Here is a 19,462-nt window from a genome sequence, read left to right as displayed (position 1 = left end):
AAAACACACAAAAAATTAACATGACAGGAAACAAAACCGCCCTCTAAGGGAGAAAGGAGAAAATTATAATCTCACAATTTATACCTACAGTGGCCTTTGAGCAATAAATCCTTTTTTATTAATGTTCCAAATTTCTGTTGGTAATGAATAAAAATGAAATGGATTCTATTTTTAAAATTCTGTATTTATTATTGGGTTGCCACCTGGCAAAAGGATCACTTGCTCCCTCATTCATTTAATAAAAATATATTCTTAATTCAAATGCCACTTAGTATTCTCACACATTCAGTAATTATAGCTCCTTGTCTCATACACCTAAAAAAAAAAATCTCCACATGTACCAATGGGGCAGGGCCAGGACAAGTTTCTCAACATGTAGTGGTCAGAATCTCATAGAAGCTGTATCTTATAACTGATATCTACCAAACCAAACACTACAGGGAGATCTATCTTTCCTATAGACATTTGCTTTTTGTTTCTAGATCACCAAGGACACAGTATATCCTCCACTGTGTTTCTGAGGCTTTCTAGAAGTGTTCCAGCCAGCCAGTTTCATTGACCCATAGAATTAACCACTATTGGCAGCCCAGGTGGCTCAACGGTTTAGCGCTGCCTTCAGCCCAGGGCCTAATCCTGGAGACCTGGGATCAAGTCCCAATTCAGGCTCTCTGCATGGAGCCTGCTTTCCCTCTGCCTGTCTCTCTCTCTCTCTCTCTCTCATGAATAAATAAATAAAATCTTAAACAAAGCAAAACTACCCACTATTTAAAACTTCAGTAACTCCAATGAGGAACTCCAAGAAAAATAAGTATTGGTATTTCCACTTTCAGGCCTATATAGGAGCACTTTGGCCAGTAGAGAATGTAGTCTACACAGTAAAGCATGCAATAAATTTAAAATGATAATAATAAAAGCAATAAGAATATTAGAAATGGCCCTTAGATAAACATAAGTTCAAAGGGAAAATAGCCCTTTGGAGTCTGAAATCTGCAATTGCTTTACTGTTTTGATGAGAACTTTATGAGAGGCCTGCTCCTCAGTGAATTTCTGAGGCTTCTCTGAAAACACTGTATTTTATCTGGAACTGTTTTCCAAAACTAGTGCTGGCTGGTTCAAGACTTCAAGATTCTTCAATTACTATGAAGAATAGCAGGTATATTCACTGGTGCCCTGGTCTTTCAGGATTCTTTCTCTTTATCTTAGAGAAAATGATGTCTGCTCAAGCTCTCTTATAATTTGCTAAAATCGCAAAGCGCTAATAAATCTCACAGAACAAATATATCCCTAGTTGCTAGACACTTCTGATAAAGTATTTTTTGAATGCAATTTCATAGATGTACATTGGATTGCATTAATAACCTTATTTGATCTTTTCAGCTGCGAAAAGATCTTGACATCATCCTGGGAAAAAATCATCAAAATGAAAAATCAAGTGAATTAGGACAGAATAGGGGAGCTTTAGCACTATCATAATTCAGGTGAAAAAAGACTTACAGTTAATTGACCACAATCTCAATGAATCAGCAAGTGAGTTAGCAGTTTTGAAATAAGTTTTAGTATTTCAAAACAATTAAATATTCTAAGAAAATAACATTTTTTATTTTAAACATTTAAATCTAATGTCATTTTGGGACGCCTGGGGGGCTCAGGGGTTAAGCGTCTGCCTTCGGCTCAAGGTGTGATCCTGGAGTCCTGGGATCAAGTCCCACATTGGGCTCCCTGCATGGAGCCTACTTCTCCCTCTGCCTATGTCTCTGCCTCTCTCTCTCTCTCTGTGTCTCTAATGAATAAATAAAATCTTAAAAAAAAAATCTAATGTCATTTTACCTTAATTATAAAAAATTACAATAAGCCAATGATAAGTTTTCAAAAATAACAATAAGCCAATGGTGATGGTAATGGTTGCACTTAAGTATAAAGAACTAGACTCCATCTGATTCTGAGAACGATGGAATGATAAAGGTTTTAGAAATCTTAGGGCATGATGGGAGAGTTGGAAGGGATCAGAAAACTTTAGGACACATCTTTTCCCATCTTAGCTTTACTGCTTCTTCATGCTAAGCATGTACACTGCCTCTACCACTACACTGAAATCTTGCCCTCAAAGTCCAATTTCATCTCCACCTTCTCCCAAAGCTTTCCCTCACCCTCCCAGCTAGAAACAAGTTTCCCACACCGAAGTCTCATGGACCTCTGTATATTTCTTATGAATCTTCTACTACATCTTCATTATATTTTTTCTGTAAGTTAAGTTTATTGAGAACAAAATCAATGTTTGATTCAACTTTAGTGATCTTACTTAGTATAGCATCTTGCACACAGAAGACAAAACATATGGGCAGCCCCAGTGGCGCAGCAGTTTAGCGTCGCCTGCAGCCTGGGGCGTGATCCTGGAGACCCGGGATCGAGTCCCACATCGGGCTCCCTGCATGGAGCCTGCTTCTCCCTCTGCCTGTGTCTCTGCCATTCTCTCACTGTGTCTCTCATGAATAAATTAATTTAAAAAAATCTTTTAAAAAAAGTCATAACCTCTAAAGAAAAAAAAAGAAGACAAAACATAAGGAACAACATAGCTCAAAGGACAAGAGAACAGGTTATGTATATGTGTGACCTTTATAAAGTGACCAAACATCCCTGAGCCTCAAATCCCTGATGCATAAAGAGAAAAAACAGTGCTTCATATGGTTGTTACAAAGATTAACTGAGACAATCTATACAAAGTGCTTAACACACCTAGTAAATACTTAGTGATGGCTGCTATTATAATATTACAGTATGAAGAATTATTACTCTATAATAAATTATAGTATCTCATAATAACTTAGCATTTTAAAATGAATGTCAAATAAATGGATAAGACTTAAAATATGGCAATGACTTCCAGAAGAGCTTCCATTTTTTTAGAACACCAGGAAAATCGTTTCAATCTATGTTACTCCTAAGGGGAGAATTCAAAAGACTATAGATGATAGAGCTGTGTAACAACAGAAGATGATGTATTAAAAACTACTACTCCTAGTCAGTGGATGAGCCCAGGCACAGGGTAGATAACCATTGGTCAGAAGTACTGATGAAAGAAGTCTGCCCTTTGATTAAAAGTGAGCAAGACTTTAAAATTTGTCCACTATTTCTAATATCAAAAAATGCACTGATTGTCCCTACTGATGTTTATAAAACCTTATACAACTTTTTTTACTCTTCTAATTGCTATCTGTAATAAAGCTGATCAGATTTAATTTAGGATAAAGTAGTGTAGTAGGCAGACCAATGGCCAAAGATGTCTACATTCCAATCCCCAGAAGCTGTGAACAGTTACCCTTACACAGCAAAAGGATTTTGAAGATCTGATGAAGTTAACAGTCTTGAGATAGGGAGATTATGCTCGTGTACCTGGGTGGACCCAGTGTAATCACAATGGTCCTTGTAAGGAAGAGGGAGGCAAAATGAGACAAAGAAGTTGTGATGATGGAAGCAGGAAACAGACAGACAGAATGACAGCCCTGAAGACACCTTACTTCTGGCTCTGAAGAGGCCATAAACCAATGAAGGCAGGTGGCCTACAGAAGCTAAAAAGGTGAAGGAAATAGATTCTCCACAGAGGATCCTGAAGGAATGCAAACTTTCAACACTCTAATTTTAGAACTTCTAACCAGAACTGTAAAGATAATAAATTTGTGATTTACCCAGCAATTTTACTGCTAGTTTAGCCCAAAGAACTGAAAACAGAGGCTGTAAGATACTCGTGCACCAGTGTTTACTGTAGTTGTAGCTAAAAGGTGAAAACAATCCAGTTGTCCATCAACAGATAAACGGCTAAATAAAATGTGGTAATACATACAATGGAGTATTATTCAGTTATACATGCTACAATGGAGATGAACCTTGAAAATATGCTAAATGAAAAGAAAAAATATTGTATGATTCCCCTTACACTGAGTATATAGAATAGGCAAATTCATAGAGACAAAAAATAGATCAGAGGTCACCAAGGGTTGGAAGGAGGAAGATATGGAGAGTTACTGCTTCCCCTAGGGGAAATATCCTTGGCAGCATCCTGACCTAACAAACTGTAAGAAATATCATTACTATTCTCTTATCCAGATGGATAAGTTTGTTGAGAGGAAATTATTTTGGGAAAATAATCAATCTTTCATTTTCTTCACTTATGATCTTGGACTTTTTAAATGAGGCTATGAAAAGGTCATATAATCTATTGGCTAGATAGATGAACTACATATTTGTTTTCTTTAAACTGAGCCTGACCCTCAAAAAGCTTATTAATCTTATTTATGTATTTATTTATATCAGTTCCATAAAGGTAGCTATGTCAAAACTCATTCACTCTACTCAAACTCCCAAATCCATTTCATTCAATCTTTGAGGTAATGTAAGATAATGAAAAGTAGTGAAAGGCTCATGGTCTTTACAATCACAAATTACTAAACAGTTCTGAATTTAGTTCCATTATCGTGTTAAAACACCACCTTAGGGGAGTATTTTAACAATATGATATAAAGCATACCTAATAAAGTAATTAGACATGCATACCTAGTAACATTTCAACACATTTTAACTGCTGCTATTATCATTATCCCTGTTTTCCTTTTAAATGACCACCTCAACTACTTTAATGATAAATTTTTAAAAAGCAGCCTAATATGAATTGTTTATTTCTTTTTCTTTCCACCTCAATTTTGTCATTCTTCAATGCTAACTTATCCCCAATTGTAGAAAAATGAGTACATATTCTTCTATTTTAAAAAATTACTTATTTATTTGAGAGAGAAAGTGTGTGTGCACTAGTGGCCGAGTAGGGGAAGGGACAGAGGGGGAGGGAGGGAGAGGGAAATAGACTCCCCACTGAGTGCAGAAATCAGGGATTCCAGGACCCAGAGATCATGACCTGAGCCAAAGTCAGATGCTTAACCAACTGAACCACCCACGCCAACTCTTGATTTTGGCCTTGATTATGATCTCGTGGTCCTGGGATGGAGCCCTGCACATGGCTCTGTGCTCAGTGGGAAGTATGCTTTACGATTCTCTCTCCTCCTACCCCACCCTGACCACCCCCACCACCGCGGCTTGCTTGCTCTCTCCCTTCAAAACAAATAAATAAATCTTTTTTTTAAAGGAGGATATAGCTAGAATCATCATATTGCCTGATTTCAAACTATATTACAAAGCTATAATAATCTAAACAGTATGGTATGGTATAAAAACAGACACACAGATCAACATAACAGTACAGAGTCCAAAAATAAACCCACACACATATGGTCAATTTATGACAAAATATATGAAGAACTCATATAACTCAATAACAAAAAAACCAATCTGATAAAATAAATTAGCAATTTTTGCAAAGACGATGTACAGATGGCCAACAGGCACATGAAAAGATACTCAACATCACTAATCATCAGAGAAATGCAAATGAAAACCACATGAGGTATCATCTCACATCTGTCAGAATGGCTGTTATCAAAAAGACAAGAAGTAACAAGTATTGGTGACTTGTGCAGAAAAGGGAACATTAGTGCACTGTTGGTAGGAATGTAAATTGGTGCAGCCACTGTGGAAAACAGAATGGAGGATCCTTAAAAAGCTAAAAATTCAACCACCTAGGTATTTATCCAAAAACAAAGCAAAACAAAACAAAAATAGTAATTAGAAAAGATATATGCATGCCCATGTTCACTGCAGCATTATTCACAATAGCTAAGATATGGAAACAACCAAAGTATCCATTCACAGATATTGAAACAACCAAAGTATCCATTCATGGATTAATGGATAAAGAAGATGTTGTATATACACACAATTGGAATATTACTTGGCCATAATAAAGAATGAAGTCTTGACATTTGTGATAACATGGATGGATCTTGAGGGTATTATGCTGAGTGAAATAAGTCAGAGAATGGCAAATACCATACGTGGAATCTAAAAAGAGAAACAAACAAACAAAAAGAAAACTCATCAAGGCAGAGAACAGACTGGTGGTTACCAGAAAGGATGAATGACGGGAAGATGGGCCAAAAAGGAGAAAGGGGTCAAGAGGTACAAACTTCTAGTTATAAAATAGTAAGTTATGGGGATGTAAATGATGACTATATTCAACAATACTGTACTGCATATTATCTAACTTTATATGGTGACAAAGGAAACTAGATTTAGTGGTCATCGTTTCACAGTGTATATAAATATTGAATCATTATGTTATACACCTGAAACTAATACATTTTATGTCAATTATACCTCAAAAAAATACTCAGATTTCCTCAAAAAAAATACCATTATGATATTTTTGTATACCTCCTCTTAAATTACCATAATCTACTCTGAATCTTCTGTTTATCTGTTTTCTTAATGGACTGCTAACTCTTCAAAAATTGAGGGAATCTCATTTATTTGCACTAACATCTTATAATAACACCACATACAATATTTTACATATGTGACAAGCAATTAATGAATAAGTAAATTGACAACCTAAACTACAGATTTTCTGTGAACACATAAGGACAATTTGACAAAAGTACATCATCAGATTTATCTCCTCAACTTAAATAGATCGCTTTGGCAGAAGAAAGGCAGAAGAAACATATCAAACACAATTTTAAATAATTTTATAGTATTACACCCCATAAAATGTCACAAATCAAACTTATTTTTTCCTGAAATATTTTAAATTGCAGTAGTCTACACAAAAGTATTCCAAATCCAAGAAAAGGTAAGACTTTAGTTTTATTATAACACTAAAGGTTCTTTCTACTGAAACTTTACTTGTTATTCAATTAGCAAAAACTAAGAATCCATATATCCTTTACAATTAAATAAGCTGCCGGTCGGTTCATTTTATTTTTAAATAAAAATCAATTTGTAAGCATGTTTGCTTTTGGCCCATCTTCCCGTCATTCATCCTTTCTGGTAACCACCAGTCTGTTCTCTGCCTTGATGAGTTTTCTTTTTGTTTGTTTGTTTCTCTTTTTAGATTCCACGTATGGTATTTGCCATTCTCTGACTTATTTCACTCAGCATAATACCCTCAAGATCCATCCATGTTATCACAAATGTCAAGGCTTCATTCTTTATTATGGCCAAGTAATATTCCAAAAAAACCCTGCAAATTCCAAAAAAACTGCAAGCAGTTTTTGTCTGAAAAAACTGTAATTCTATATCTAATATATATATATATATTTTTTAAGATTTTATTTATTTATTCATGAGAGACACAGAGAAAGAGAGGCAGAGACAGAGGGAGAGTTCTGAGAAGCAGGCTCCATGAAGGGAGCCTGACATGGGACTCGATCCCGGGTCTCCAGGATCATGCCCTAGGCTGAAGGCGGCACTAAACCGCTGAGCCACCAGGGCTGTCCTATATCTAATATAATGAACATTGTACTTTAATAGGCAAACTGGAACTCAAATGTAATTTTTATATTCCTAAACTAACAAACTGACATTAGTGGGAGATACTAGTGATAGGCCCTTAATATTTCAGAAATTGAGACCCCTGAGCCTGGGTGGCTCAGCGGTTGAGCATCTGCCTACAGCTCAGGGCATGATCCCACGATCCAGGGATCAAGTCCTGCATCAGGCTCCCTGTGAGGGGCCTGCTTCTCCCTCTGCCTGTGTCTCTGCCTCTCTCTCTCTCTGTGTCTCTCATGAATAAACAAATTCTTTAAAAAAATTTTTTTTCAGAAACTGATATTCAAGATTTTAGTTATCTTCAAGTGCATGTAAAGGTCTGTAACATGGAAGTAATTCATAATTTTACAAAGGCAACAAATGCTGAGTTTAGAGACATCAATAAGTAAATATCTATAGTGATGCTGGTCAGCTTTAGGAGTTCGCCATACACTGCATATTAAAACAATTCATGAGACTGTTTTAGCGATTGCTCCAGCTAGAATTTCTCTTATATATGGTTCTGAAAATAGTTTTGACCTGAATATATATACAAAGCATTGCTTAAGTTTTTTGTTTTATTTTATTGCAGTTCATGGGAGAAACCACATGCACAGTGTAAATCCTCATTCTGCCTTTATTTCCTGGCTGGTTTTGTGTCTCAATTTCCTATTCCTTGAAATAATAATACCTAACTTATAGGACTGTCATTAAGAACTCAAAACCTCAAAACTGGGGGATCCCTGGGTGGCTCGGCAGTTTGGCGCCTGCCTTTGGCCCAGGGTGTGGTCCTGGAGTCCTGGGATCGAGTCTCGTGTCAGGCTCCCGACATGGAGCCTGCTTCTCCCTCCTCCTGTGTCTCTGCCTCTCTCTCTCTCTCTGTGTGTGTCCTATCATAAATAAATAAATAAATCTTAAAAAAAAAAAAGAAGAACCCAAAACTGGGGTAGCCCAGGTGGCTCAGCGGTTTGGTGCCACCTTCAGCCCAGGGCCTGATCCTGGAGACCCAGGATTGAGTCCCATGTTGGGCTCCCTGCATGGAGCCTGCTTCTCCCTCTGCCTGTGTCTCTGGCTCTGTCTTTCATGAATAAATAAAAAAAATCTTAAAACAACAACAAAAAAAACCCCTCAAAACTGAAATCAAGTAATGGGTACAGTGCTTAAGATTTTTAAAAACATGTCATTGAGGGATCCCTGGGTGGCGCAGCGGTTTGGCGCCTGCCTTTGGCCCGGGGCGCGATCCTGGAGATCCAGGATCGAATCCCACGTCAGGCTCCCGGTGCATGGAGCCTGCTTCTTCCTCCGCCTGCATCTCTGCCTCTCTCTCTCTCTCTGTGACTATCATAAATAAAAATAAAAAAATTAAAAAAAAAAACATGTCATTGAGAAATTATTTATTATATGTAGGTGCTCAATAAATGGTAGCTATTGATAAGTCTCGTTATTAGTTTGAGTTTCGAAAGGTGTAGAGACATTTTCACTGTTCTCCATCATGTTTTTCTTCCCTTAGAAACACCTGCCTCTCCTTTGAAGCAGTTTTTTTAGGCAGGAGTGCCCTGCACACTCTCCCCTAATGTTTTAAAGGATCGACTGCCCAGTTTCTCTTTGCATACAAATCCCACATCTAAGCTAGATGGCCAAAGCACTGGTAGATGGACCAGTGCTACAAAATAATGCAAGACAGAACCCAAACAGAGGACAAAGAAACAAAAATGAGGCTGCGGCTAACCACCTAGACAGAGCAGAATGCTGCCTTTCTCCTCCTCAGGAGGTGCTAGAGCAGTCTACCTGGCTAGCCTCAGTATTTTGAGTGACATGGTCACAGGAAGACCCATAAAGAAACATGTATACTTTAGAAATGAAAAGGTTAACAAGGATCTCCAGACATAGAACAATTTCGAATGGAAAGATATGTAGGCAGGAACTGCTATACTGGTTCAACTCATCAACTTCTAATTAAAACATGTTATGGTCAGTAGAGGTGGAAAACAAAGGCTGTTTCCAGAGTGACTCTCATTCTTATAATTCTCATAGTTAGGTATTTTTAAAATTATGGGTCAAAGAGGCAACCCTCTCTGCAAGTGATAAACCTAGTTTACATTAGAAACTATTACTTTGTGTAACCCTGCCCACAGAATTCCCTTCTCACACATTTCATTATTTTATGTCTCCACCAGAAACTGGGGAAGTCCCTGTACCATCTCTTGCAGATGATAAAGACACACAGTTAAATGTCCTCTGACTAATGTGAAGAATTAAGAGTATGGGTTGTGGAGACATTCGGTCCTTCACGGATTTACCTTTCTCTCAGGGGGCCTCAGTTTTCTCATTTACATGATATTAATTTTCTCCTGATCAATAGTTACATTTAAAATTTTTTTAATTTTTTTTTTTTTAAATTTATGATAGTCACACACACAGAGAGAGAAAGAGAGAGAGAGAGGCAGAGACACAGGCAGAGGGAGAAGCAGGTTCCATGCACCGGGAGCCCGACGTGGGATTCGATCCCGGGTCTCCAGGATCGTGCCCTGGGCCAAAGGCAGGCACCAAACCGCTGCGCCATGTTGGGCTCCCTGTATGGAGCCTGCTTCTCCCTCTGCCTGTGTCTCTGCCTCTCTCTCTCTCTCTCTCTCTATCATAAATAAATAAAAATTAAAAAAAAATTTTTTTTAAATTTACCGAATAAAAGAACATATTAGGAATAGAAACAAGTGTGTGTGTGTGTTTTAATTTATTTATTCATGAAAGACACAGAGAGAAGAGGGAGAAGACATAGGCAGAGGGAGAAGCAGGCTCCATCCATGCAGGAAGCCCAATGTGGGACTCGATCCCAGGTCTCCAGGATCACACCTTGAGCTGAAGGCAGACGCTTAACCGCTGAGCCACCCAGGTGTCCTGCAGTATGTGTTTTTAACTGTCTACTGACACTATAACTTCCAAATACTTTATATTGAATGTGGGGTGGTAGATAACATTTACTATTTTAACACCTGTAACAAACGCAACTTTTTACTGAATGGTTACTGTGTACCTGGCACTGTGCTTAATCCATTTCCTTTAATACTCACAACGACCTATGAAATATATTATCCTCATTTTATAGTGGTAGTCTCAAAAAATTGGGAAATTCCCCAAAGTCCAAAGCCAGTAAATAATAAATTCCTAATTCATTTTTAAAAAGATTCATTTATTTATTCATGAGACACATGAGAGAGGGGGGCAAGAGGGAGAAGCAGGCTCCTCGCAGGGAGTCCGATGTAGGACTTGATCCTGGATCCTGGGATCATGACCTGAGCCAAAGGCAGGCGCCCAACCACTGAGCCACCCAGGAATCTCACAAATCCCTAATTCATACCAGAACTACTTGACCCCAAAGGACTATTCTCTGAACTACTTCAGAGCTTCTCTGATAAATAGTAACAAAAAGATGAAGTAATTTGCAAATAATTTTAAACAAATACAATACCAGTTCCTGCAAGCACTAAATTATATTTGACAACTCAATACTACAACTGGTCTTTATTTGCCAAACAGGAGTCACAGTTAATGGAAAGTTTCTTTTGTTAACTCTGTTAGATCTAGTTAAAAAGCTGGATCTGGGAACCATCTCTTACCTGTGTTGCCATCTCCACTCTCCATAGATGGTTTACTGGTTTCTGACGGATTGTTCATTCTCGAGTCTGCAATGAAAATCAGAGGTGAAAAAACAAAATCAGAGGTGAATGAAGCTTTTCAAAAATTGGAGATGTGGTTAGGGAGGGAAAATTGTGGCAAAGGACAGGTTTAAGAATATTGACTGTTTCAGTCCTACAGTTCAAAGAGAGGGTCAAGCTAAAACACTAGAAATTGTAATAAAAGTTTATCTGAAAGAAATTCAGGATTCCCTTAACCCTGAAGTGATCCACAAATAAATTGTCTTTCCAAAGAATTTTAATGTTCTTCTAACAAAGATAACTGAAATCTAACCTGAAAAAAATTATACTAGAGTCTAACATGTAAATGGAATAAATGTAGTATGAATCATAAAATACTTTACAGAAATAAAGCTAGGCCGAGCACCCTACAAAGTAAAACATGTTATTCTCTCTCTTTTAAAAAAATATTTTATTTATTTATTCATGAGAGACACAGAGAGAGGAGCAGAGACATAGGCAGAGAAGCAGACTCCCCATAGGGAGCCTGATGCAGAACTCGATTCCAGGACCCCGGAATCATGCCCTCAGCCAAAGGCAGACGCTCAACCACTGAAACACTTAGGTGTCCCTAAAACATGTTATTCTCAAATAAAGTTTATTTTTCCATAAGCAAAGGTATTTCTTAATTACAACCAAAATCTTCATAACAAATTGGACAGTAACTCAACCTAACAGAATAATAAGAAAGCATGTCTAAGAAAAAAAAAAACCTCCTTATTTACTCCCTGCCCAAACTAACCATGTGTCAAAATAAGAATACGTCAAATTCATATCTCAATCATAAACCAGAACAAGAAGTTGTACCATAAGGCATAACAGATACAACTAATAATTTCAAAATTGAACCACAACCACACACACCTAAAAATATCACCTATCTGATCAATATCCCATATGAACCTCTAGACATTATCTCCTTAATGAAGCACTATTAGGTATCCCAGAGGATATACAAGAGATAAGAACAAGCTTGCTTTTCTTCAACTTTTTAATAGGGTAAAACCCAAATACACATTTAATATATACCTCATTCTATTCTACTGTAAACCCAAACTTAACATATTTGGATTCAAGTTGACTATAAAGCAAGTTCTCCCTTTTCTCCTATTGGTTAAAAACCATTTAACTATAATTATTAGTTGAGAATAAATAGACTATTTTTTTTTTTTAACTGAAGAGTACATTTTGCCATCTGCTTCAATGTTTAAGTAGGAAATCACAATCATGAAAAGTCCCAACCATGCTGTCCACGGTTGCTTTACATAAATGTTTAAGTGATGAGGGAGAATCAAGAGTCCTCCTCCCATAAATTTCATTTCCAACCTGGAAGCTGTGTAATAGCTTTTCTAATTTTTTTTAAAAATGTTTGTCTTATGGTCTTAGGCAGTTCTATCATATCTTTGGTTTGTTCTTCAGTTGTTCAAAGGGTTCAAATTCGTTTTTCTGTGGTCATAAATGAGAGCAGTTCTACAACTTCCGTGCCCCTACTGTACAGAAAAATTTAAATGTCACTGAAAGCATACTAAGGTTTGAAAGGAACAGGTGTACAACTTAGTGAAAATCAGCTTTCTGAATGACTTAACCATATCTTATGAATGTCAGCAAAGATCACAACAAATGTTAATATACCATTAAACATACATTCTGCTCATTACTGCCTTCAGAATGTATGTTAAAAGAAGTGGGAAAAGTATGAACCAGTTATTATTCATAAAAACGGTTTTTCCACATATCTTTTACACAGAGAAGTAGGAATAATTCTTAACAAGTCATGAGCTTGTCCTTGTGCAATTCATATCCTAATTTCCACACATCTAAATTAAAAATTATGTCACAGGTATTGTGTGAATCTTCTAAGCATTTTCTATTGAATTGTCAAGAACTTAAGACATGTAACAAAAGTTCTTCACACATACATACACATGTAAATACATCAAAATTCTGACTAACTGTACAACAGTGTGAAGACTATTCAAATGACAGTTACTGTTAATTACAAATAAGAGATACAATTTCTCATTCTAAAATATAATGCTGAAGTATTTAAAAAAGATATTTTTCTTTCCTTTCTTGACTTTCCAACTTAATAGATGTAAAAGAGTAAATACAAGTAAATTCTTTTTTGATATTTAAGCTTTTTCTCTCTCTGTGCACAGTGAGCTGACTGTATAAGAATATAATACACAGTCTACAAATTACTCTTGGATTGAATTCTTGACACCAGTTTGTTGTTTTAATCATAGTTTTTATTGTGCTATACAAATATTACTACTGCCTTGAGTTTAGGCCATTCTTTCTTCCTAAGAATGTAAACATTTTCTGAACTATCATTTAATTTTATCCTTAGCAACTGTGAAGAAGATTGGGGAGGGGGGGTCAAGCCACAAATTTTCAAGTGAGAAAAATGACATAGGAAAAAAAAAAAAAAACACTTGCAAAGGTTTTCAACTTAAAGTTTATATCATTGGACTCTCCAGGTAACCAGAGTGACCTAAAGAGGTTTCAAGAATTTTGCATACAAAACAGACAAATCTCAACACAAAATAGGGCCACCATGAGCCACAATGTGTCTCAATCTATTTTAAATCTCAGTTATCAAAGACAGTTTATATAATCAAGCCTCACACTCCCTTCCCTAAAAGGTTTGCTGTTCTATAGAGAAAAACTCTAAAAATAGGCTTTCCAGCACTTAAAATTGTTTTCTGAAGAACAGAAGTTGATTTTTTCTTAAATAAAAAAGGCTAATATCAGCCAAATTTTGGAAACTTGGTGGTTTCTCAAATCTGGAAACTGATCAACAGTCCTATTGCAGTACTACTGCAATTACCCTCTGCATTAGTATTTATGGGAGCCATTCTGCACTATGGCTCCATCTTATTTTTCACTATGCACTTTTGGTTTTTATATAAGACATTCACATTAGGTATGCAAACCATTTTTATTAATATGTACACATTATTTAGGTACACTTTATACCAGTTTTAGATTTTGAGTGTTTTTTAGAACTATATGAAATGCTCCCAAAAGATATTTCCAAAAAGCAAAAATGTACTCTGTTTAAGTTGAATTCCAAATCTACACTATGTACTGAAAATGTCTTCTGAACCAGAAGAGCTAGTGATAGGGAGGGACCTACTGCAAATTCAAGTATGCTCCTGCCTTGCAAATGCTTTCTTCCTTCTCTGCTCAATCCACCTCTCCCCCTCCCCCGAGTTGGTTGCATATGCGATTAAGTATTTATGCATAGTCAACCCCACACGCGCTATTTCCATATTAAAGCTTATAAGAAAGAACTGTGCTGGTACCCACCTAGAACATAGTCACTGCAGTCCAGCATTGCTGTGAAATCTTCTAGAGGTTCCCACAGTCCAGAGCAAGGAAGAAACAGGTAGCAGTTTGGGGTTGGGGGAAAGAAGGTACTACTATTTCTAATAAATCTACACTATGTTCTTAAGAGAACAAGGGTGGGAGGTGGAAAGTGGATTGGGGGAGAAGCAAAATACAACTTCAGTTACACCATAGCAATCTTCAACTGAATAAGGAAACTTCAGTTGCTCAGAGGAGTTTTAGTCTCTCCTACCAGCTAGGACTGACATTGTCAAGGCAACTGAAGCATGAAAAGTTCCCCTTTTTGTAATAAAATAGAAACAAAGATTGCAGCTGGCAGTTTCCATAATGAAGCTTAATCAGTATGCGTGTGATTAGGGCCTTATGCAAATCTCTCCTCGTTAGCACAGCAGCCAGCACTTTGAAGTCCACGAACAATTCATTTACAGAACACACTGAAAGCACTCCCTGCATAATTTAAATCATTGCATAAATATTTATCAGTCCATTTGCATATTAATTGGCAGTGCATGAAGGGAAAAATTATCTCCTGAGTGCCAGCATAATAATTAGGAGGATAAAATGAGATTTCTTCCAATGGCCTGGCTTCTCGGACCTAACTTGAGATAGTACCGGGGGAGAAGGGAGAGACAGGAGACAGAGTTCTGTTAAAATGGCACTGAAATGACACGTACAAATTAGAAACAACTCTACAGACTTAAGCACCTTTAATCTTATTCCTGCTGGCAACAATGACTTCAGTAATAAGAGGATTTGCAAAAAGCTTTCTACACAATCCAAATAATCCCAAGGAAACAATTAGCAAGGTAGAAGCAGAACATAGGGCTGTCAAGATGGTGCTAGCCTACTGATAGGGAATTTTCCAAATATTAACATACACTAGGGAAAGTCATACTTTAAAACAAGGCAACAATATAAATCCAGAAGCAGTGGAAGAGCTATAAAATTATTTTCAAGAGTATGGAAAATCATCATCGATAAATCTTTTTATACTACCAAATCAATAGATTAGTTGAATGCCATATATTATGCAGTATTCTTCCCCCAACAAAATCAATCTAAAGTATGAAGGCACTTTGTTCTTTACAATATCATAGAAAAATGGGTCATATAAATTATGGACTTAGTATTTTCAAGTAAAGTTCATCTAATGTATATGAATATATATATGTACTCTTTATATATACAGATATTTATACTCTTTACTAAAGAATGTATCTGTTCAATTTAAAGTGAATTTACAAGGTAAAAATATCAGCCCAAAACTTTTTAGGCACGATATGACATGATATGATACGACATTCTACTGTAAACACCATAGACAACTTGGGAGAAAATTTATAAAAATCTCATGAAGTAAAAAAAAAAAAAAAAAAAAAAAATCTCATGAAGTAGGTATTACTACTTTGTTAAAAAAATAAATAAATAAAAGGAAACTGAGGCACAGTGAGCAGTAAGCTAAAGCATTTTAACCAATATTACACTAATAATCTGGAATCAGGATTTAAAATCGGATTTTACTGACATCAAAATCTGAGCTCTTGGCTATTATCACACATTGTGGCCAAGTTATATACTTATGGAAGGAGAAGGCACTGGGGGCTGAAATAAGGTAGCAGATTAAAATAGCTTGTTGTCAGTGTAGTGAAGACACTAATAGTTGGTGACAAAGATTTTGTGGGGTTTTTTTTAAGATTTTATTTATTTATTCATGAGAGACAGAGAGAGAGAGGCAGAGACACAGGCAGAGGGAGAAGCAGCCTCCATGCAGGGAGCCCGATGTGGCACTCGATCCTGGGTCTCCAGCATCACGCCCCAGGCTGAAGGCAGGTGCTAAACCGCTGAGCCACCCATGCTGCCCAGATTTTGTCTTTATTTTTTTTTTGTTTGTTTTTTGTTTTTTTTTATGATAGTCACAGAGAGAGAGAGAGAGAGAGAGAGAGAGGCAGAGACACAGGCAGAGGGAGAAGCAGGCTCCATGCACCGGGAGCCCGACGTGGGATTCGATCCCGGGTCTCCAGGATCGCGCCCTGGGCCAAAGGCAGGCGCCAAACCGCTGCGCCACCCAGGGATCCCTGGATTTTGTCTTTAAAAGTCAAGTTTGTACAGATACACAGAAGAGTGCACTAGAATTGAAGAGAGTTCTCCAGGGTATTATCCCATTAATAACTGTTTTTATTTAAAACTAGTCTTCAAACATGCCAAATGTCTGATTTTTAAAGATATGTATGTACTTTTTTCCAACGTTAAGGATGAAATTAAATTCAACATGCATATGTAGAAATGAAAGACAAGACTTCTATCATGGACCTTTAAAAAGATTTCTTTACAAGTCAATAAATTATGCAGGAACAGTACCAAAAACTTCTCAACTTTTAGATAAGCACTCTATTTATATTGCTAGCTTTTCTGTTTTGTAGAAGCACAAAATCCTTGAGGAGAGAGTTGAGGGAAGAAACTGAACACTGTCACTTCACTTAGTCCCAGTGAGACCAAGTTCCTTCCCGTTTTGAACCCTGATTTTCTCATCTGTAAAATGGTAATATCTATTCATGAGGTTGCTCTGAGGATAAATGTGCCTGTGCCTCTCAGACTTGATCATGGAGTGGAGGATGATGCAGCTGTACCTGGGGACAGGACAAACATGCTACTTCTTTTAAGAGCACCAATTTTATCCAGTAATAATTCACAACACTTTGTAGTAAAACAATCAAGACTATATTATACAACGAAATATAAAATCCAAATGAGGTTCGAATGCATTGGACTATACAAGTGCTATTGGTGAGAAAGTATTAGAAGAAATGATGAATGTGACTGGAAAATAGTAGCTATCAATATATGTTTCTTTCCCTCCTCTTTTGTCTTCATAAAATTTTACATTTACTGCCTGTGCTTATTATAGACGATCTTTGCAACTTACCATCTACTTTTTATGCTATTTGCATCAACACCTCTAAACTATCTTTCTTATACCAATTTGGTCTTTCATAAATCAGCTAAGTGTGATCTGAAGCTGCAGCCAGATAATTACTCCCAACTAAGTGTTTGCCGGAAGGTACCTCGCAGGGACAGGACCTTGGCAGTGTAAAAACCTACTCCCTTGAGCCAAGAGTCCCACGGGCCTCGGCATAGCAGGGGGCCTATAGCTCCCCATCACAGAGGCTGCTCTCCCAAGAGGGAACCTTGTCCCCTCTACTGCAAAAGTCATTATCTTCACCCCAGGAACAGGAAGAGGGGGCAAAAGAAGGCCGATGCTGAAATGCAGGTATCCAGGGTGACAGGAAGCCTCACCCATGCTGTGGACTTGATTACAACAGGGACGGCAAGAAAACTCCCACTCAACACCCTTGATGCAGGTACTCTCCACATTCTAAAAGGCAGGTTTAAATACGAGAAGGTTGTCTAAGCCTCTATAGATGGATTAGGGGAGAATGGCTGCCATCTATTTCTCCCCTGGACTCCCTCAACCATGGCAAAGTTAGATCCAAAAGAAGGGAACAGACAGCTTTCCCCACAAAGCTCAAGTGTTTACTTTATATGGTCCTCTGTCTGAAATATCAGATTAAAACTTAACCTAAAAAGAATACCCTTTTAAAAAAAAGAAAATTTCTGTAAAGTTGGTAGAACTGTCATTCACATTTCAGCATAAATTAATCCAATTCAACTGCTTTCCTTTAACACCTCATTTAGGAGTTGATTAGTATGGTAATAATTGTTCCCACTGGAAAAAGGCCAGTAAATACTCTTATAAAGTAAATGCTGTTTAGCTGACCTGGACTCAGGGGATAGGGGTGGGAGCACAGGGTTCATAGAAAGTAGAAAATAGGAAATAGTAGCATATGGAAGTATAAAAAGGAGCTGCAAGACAAAGTTAAAATTCACGTATTTCAAAATTATGCTTAAAACTGAGCTGTTTTATAATTTTAATTATTATTTTAGTAATTTCTACATCCACTGTGAGGTTTGAACTCAATGATCCTGAGATTAAGAGTTGCATGCCCTTCCAATTGAGCCAGCCAGGCACCCCTGAGACTTTTCTTTAAAAAGGGGGAAGGGGAAGAAATGATCTTTGAAGATCCACAATTCATGGCTAACACCATCTGTATTAGAGTGACTTTTCACTCATGATCTTATGTGCTAGTTTAGGTCTCATTAGAAAGGCAACTGATGACAGTATCAACTCAATTACAAACTAGCTTTTTAAAATACATCTTTTGTATATGAGTGAACTGAGGTAGGTCTGTACTCTACCTACCTAAATTATCAAATTCCAACCTGGTCAAATACCAGATGAACAGCCATTTGTACATGCTATCCTGGACTACCTGTATACCTAGTCCAATGGATGGGAATGTACGACTCAGCAACTGTCCTCTTTGTAGGATTTTTCATCTCCTAGCTCCACTGCTTTCACTCCTAGGCAGTCTCAATTGCACATCGATATCCTTTTTAATCATCACCTCTTTTCAAAATCTGCCACTACTTTAGTCTCCTTATTAGCTTCCTTCCAGAAAACAGTGACACTGTGTCAGCAGATGCTCAGTAATAAAAATGCTATTACCTCAAGAATTATAAATTGTTATCTTACCAAAAAAATTAATCCCAAAACTCCTCACCCACAGACAGCCTAAAATAATTTACTAATGCTCAAATACAAAAGATAATTCCGGGATCTGGAAATTTCTTAGATCCAGAATCAAGTAATGAGTATTAGCACCACCACTATTCTTATGCACTGTATATCACAATATATGTGAATGATGCCCCCTAAGGTTGCAATATGAGGATTTCAGTGCTCAAGAAAAAAAAAAAAAAAAAGATTTAAGAAAACAGAATGTCTGCTATTTATAAAAAATCTTAGATGGCAAACACCAAGATAGAATTTATCATTCTGGCAAATAAGCACTGCCAAATAAGTGATCTAAAGTATAATTTTATTTCCTAAAAACCAAACTGAGGCCTAAAGAATGACTCTAGGTCACACGATTAAGTGACAGAGAAAGCAG

At 37.0% G+C, this 19,462-nt stretch overlaps 1 protein-coding gene across 3 annotated transcripts in view; it reads right to left on the bottom strand.

The window, feature by feature from the left end:
• The window catches only part of POU2F1 (POU class 2 homeobox 1), a 175,299-nt gene that overhangs the window by 62,790 nt on the left and 93,047 nt on the right, over nt 1-19,462 (bottom strand). For 2 of the 3 annotated variants that reach the window (XM_026003366.2, XM_072732919.1), the window contains one exon: nt 11,025-11,090. In XM_026003366.2, coding sequence (XP_025859151.1) covers nt 11,025-11,090 — 66 coding nt within the window. Of the gene's footprint in view, nt 1-11,024; nt 11,091-14,414; nt 15,056-19,462 lie in introns of those variants that run through there. The other variant, XM_026003367.2, reaches the window with a different exon arrangement.

This window comes from Vulpes vulpes, chromosome 13, assembly GCF_048418805.1.
Source record: "Vulpes vulpes isolate BD-2025 chromosome 13, VulVul3, whole genome shotgun sequence".
In the NCBI taxonomy this organism is placed as follows: domain Eukaryota; kingdom Metazoa; phylum Chordata; class Mammalia; order Carnivora; family Canidae; genus Vulpes; species Vulpes vulpes.
The sequence above is the reverse complement of the archived record's forward strand: the minus strand, read 5'-3'. Positions and strand labels throughout refer to the sequence as shown.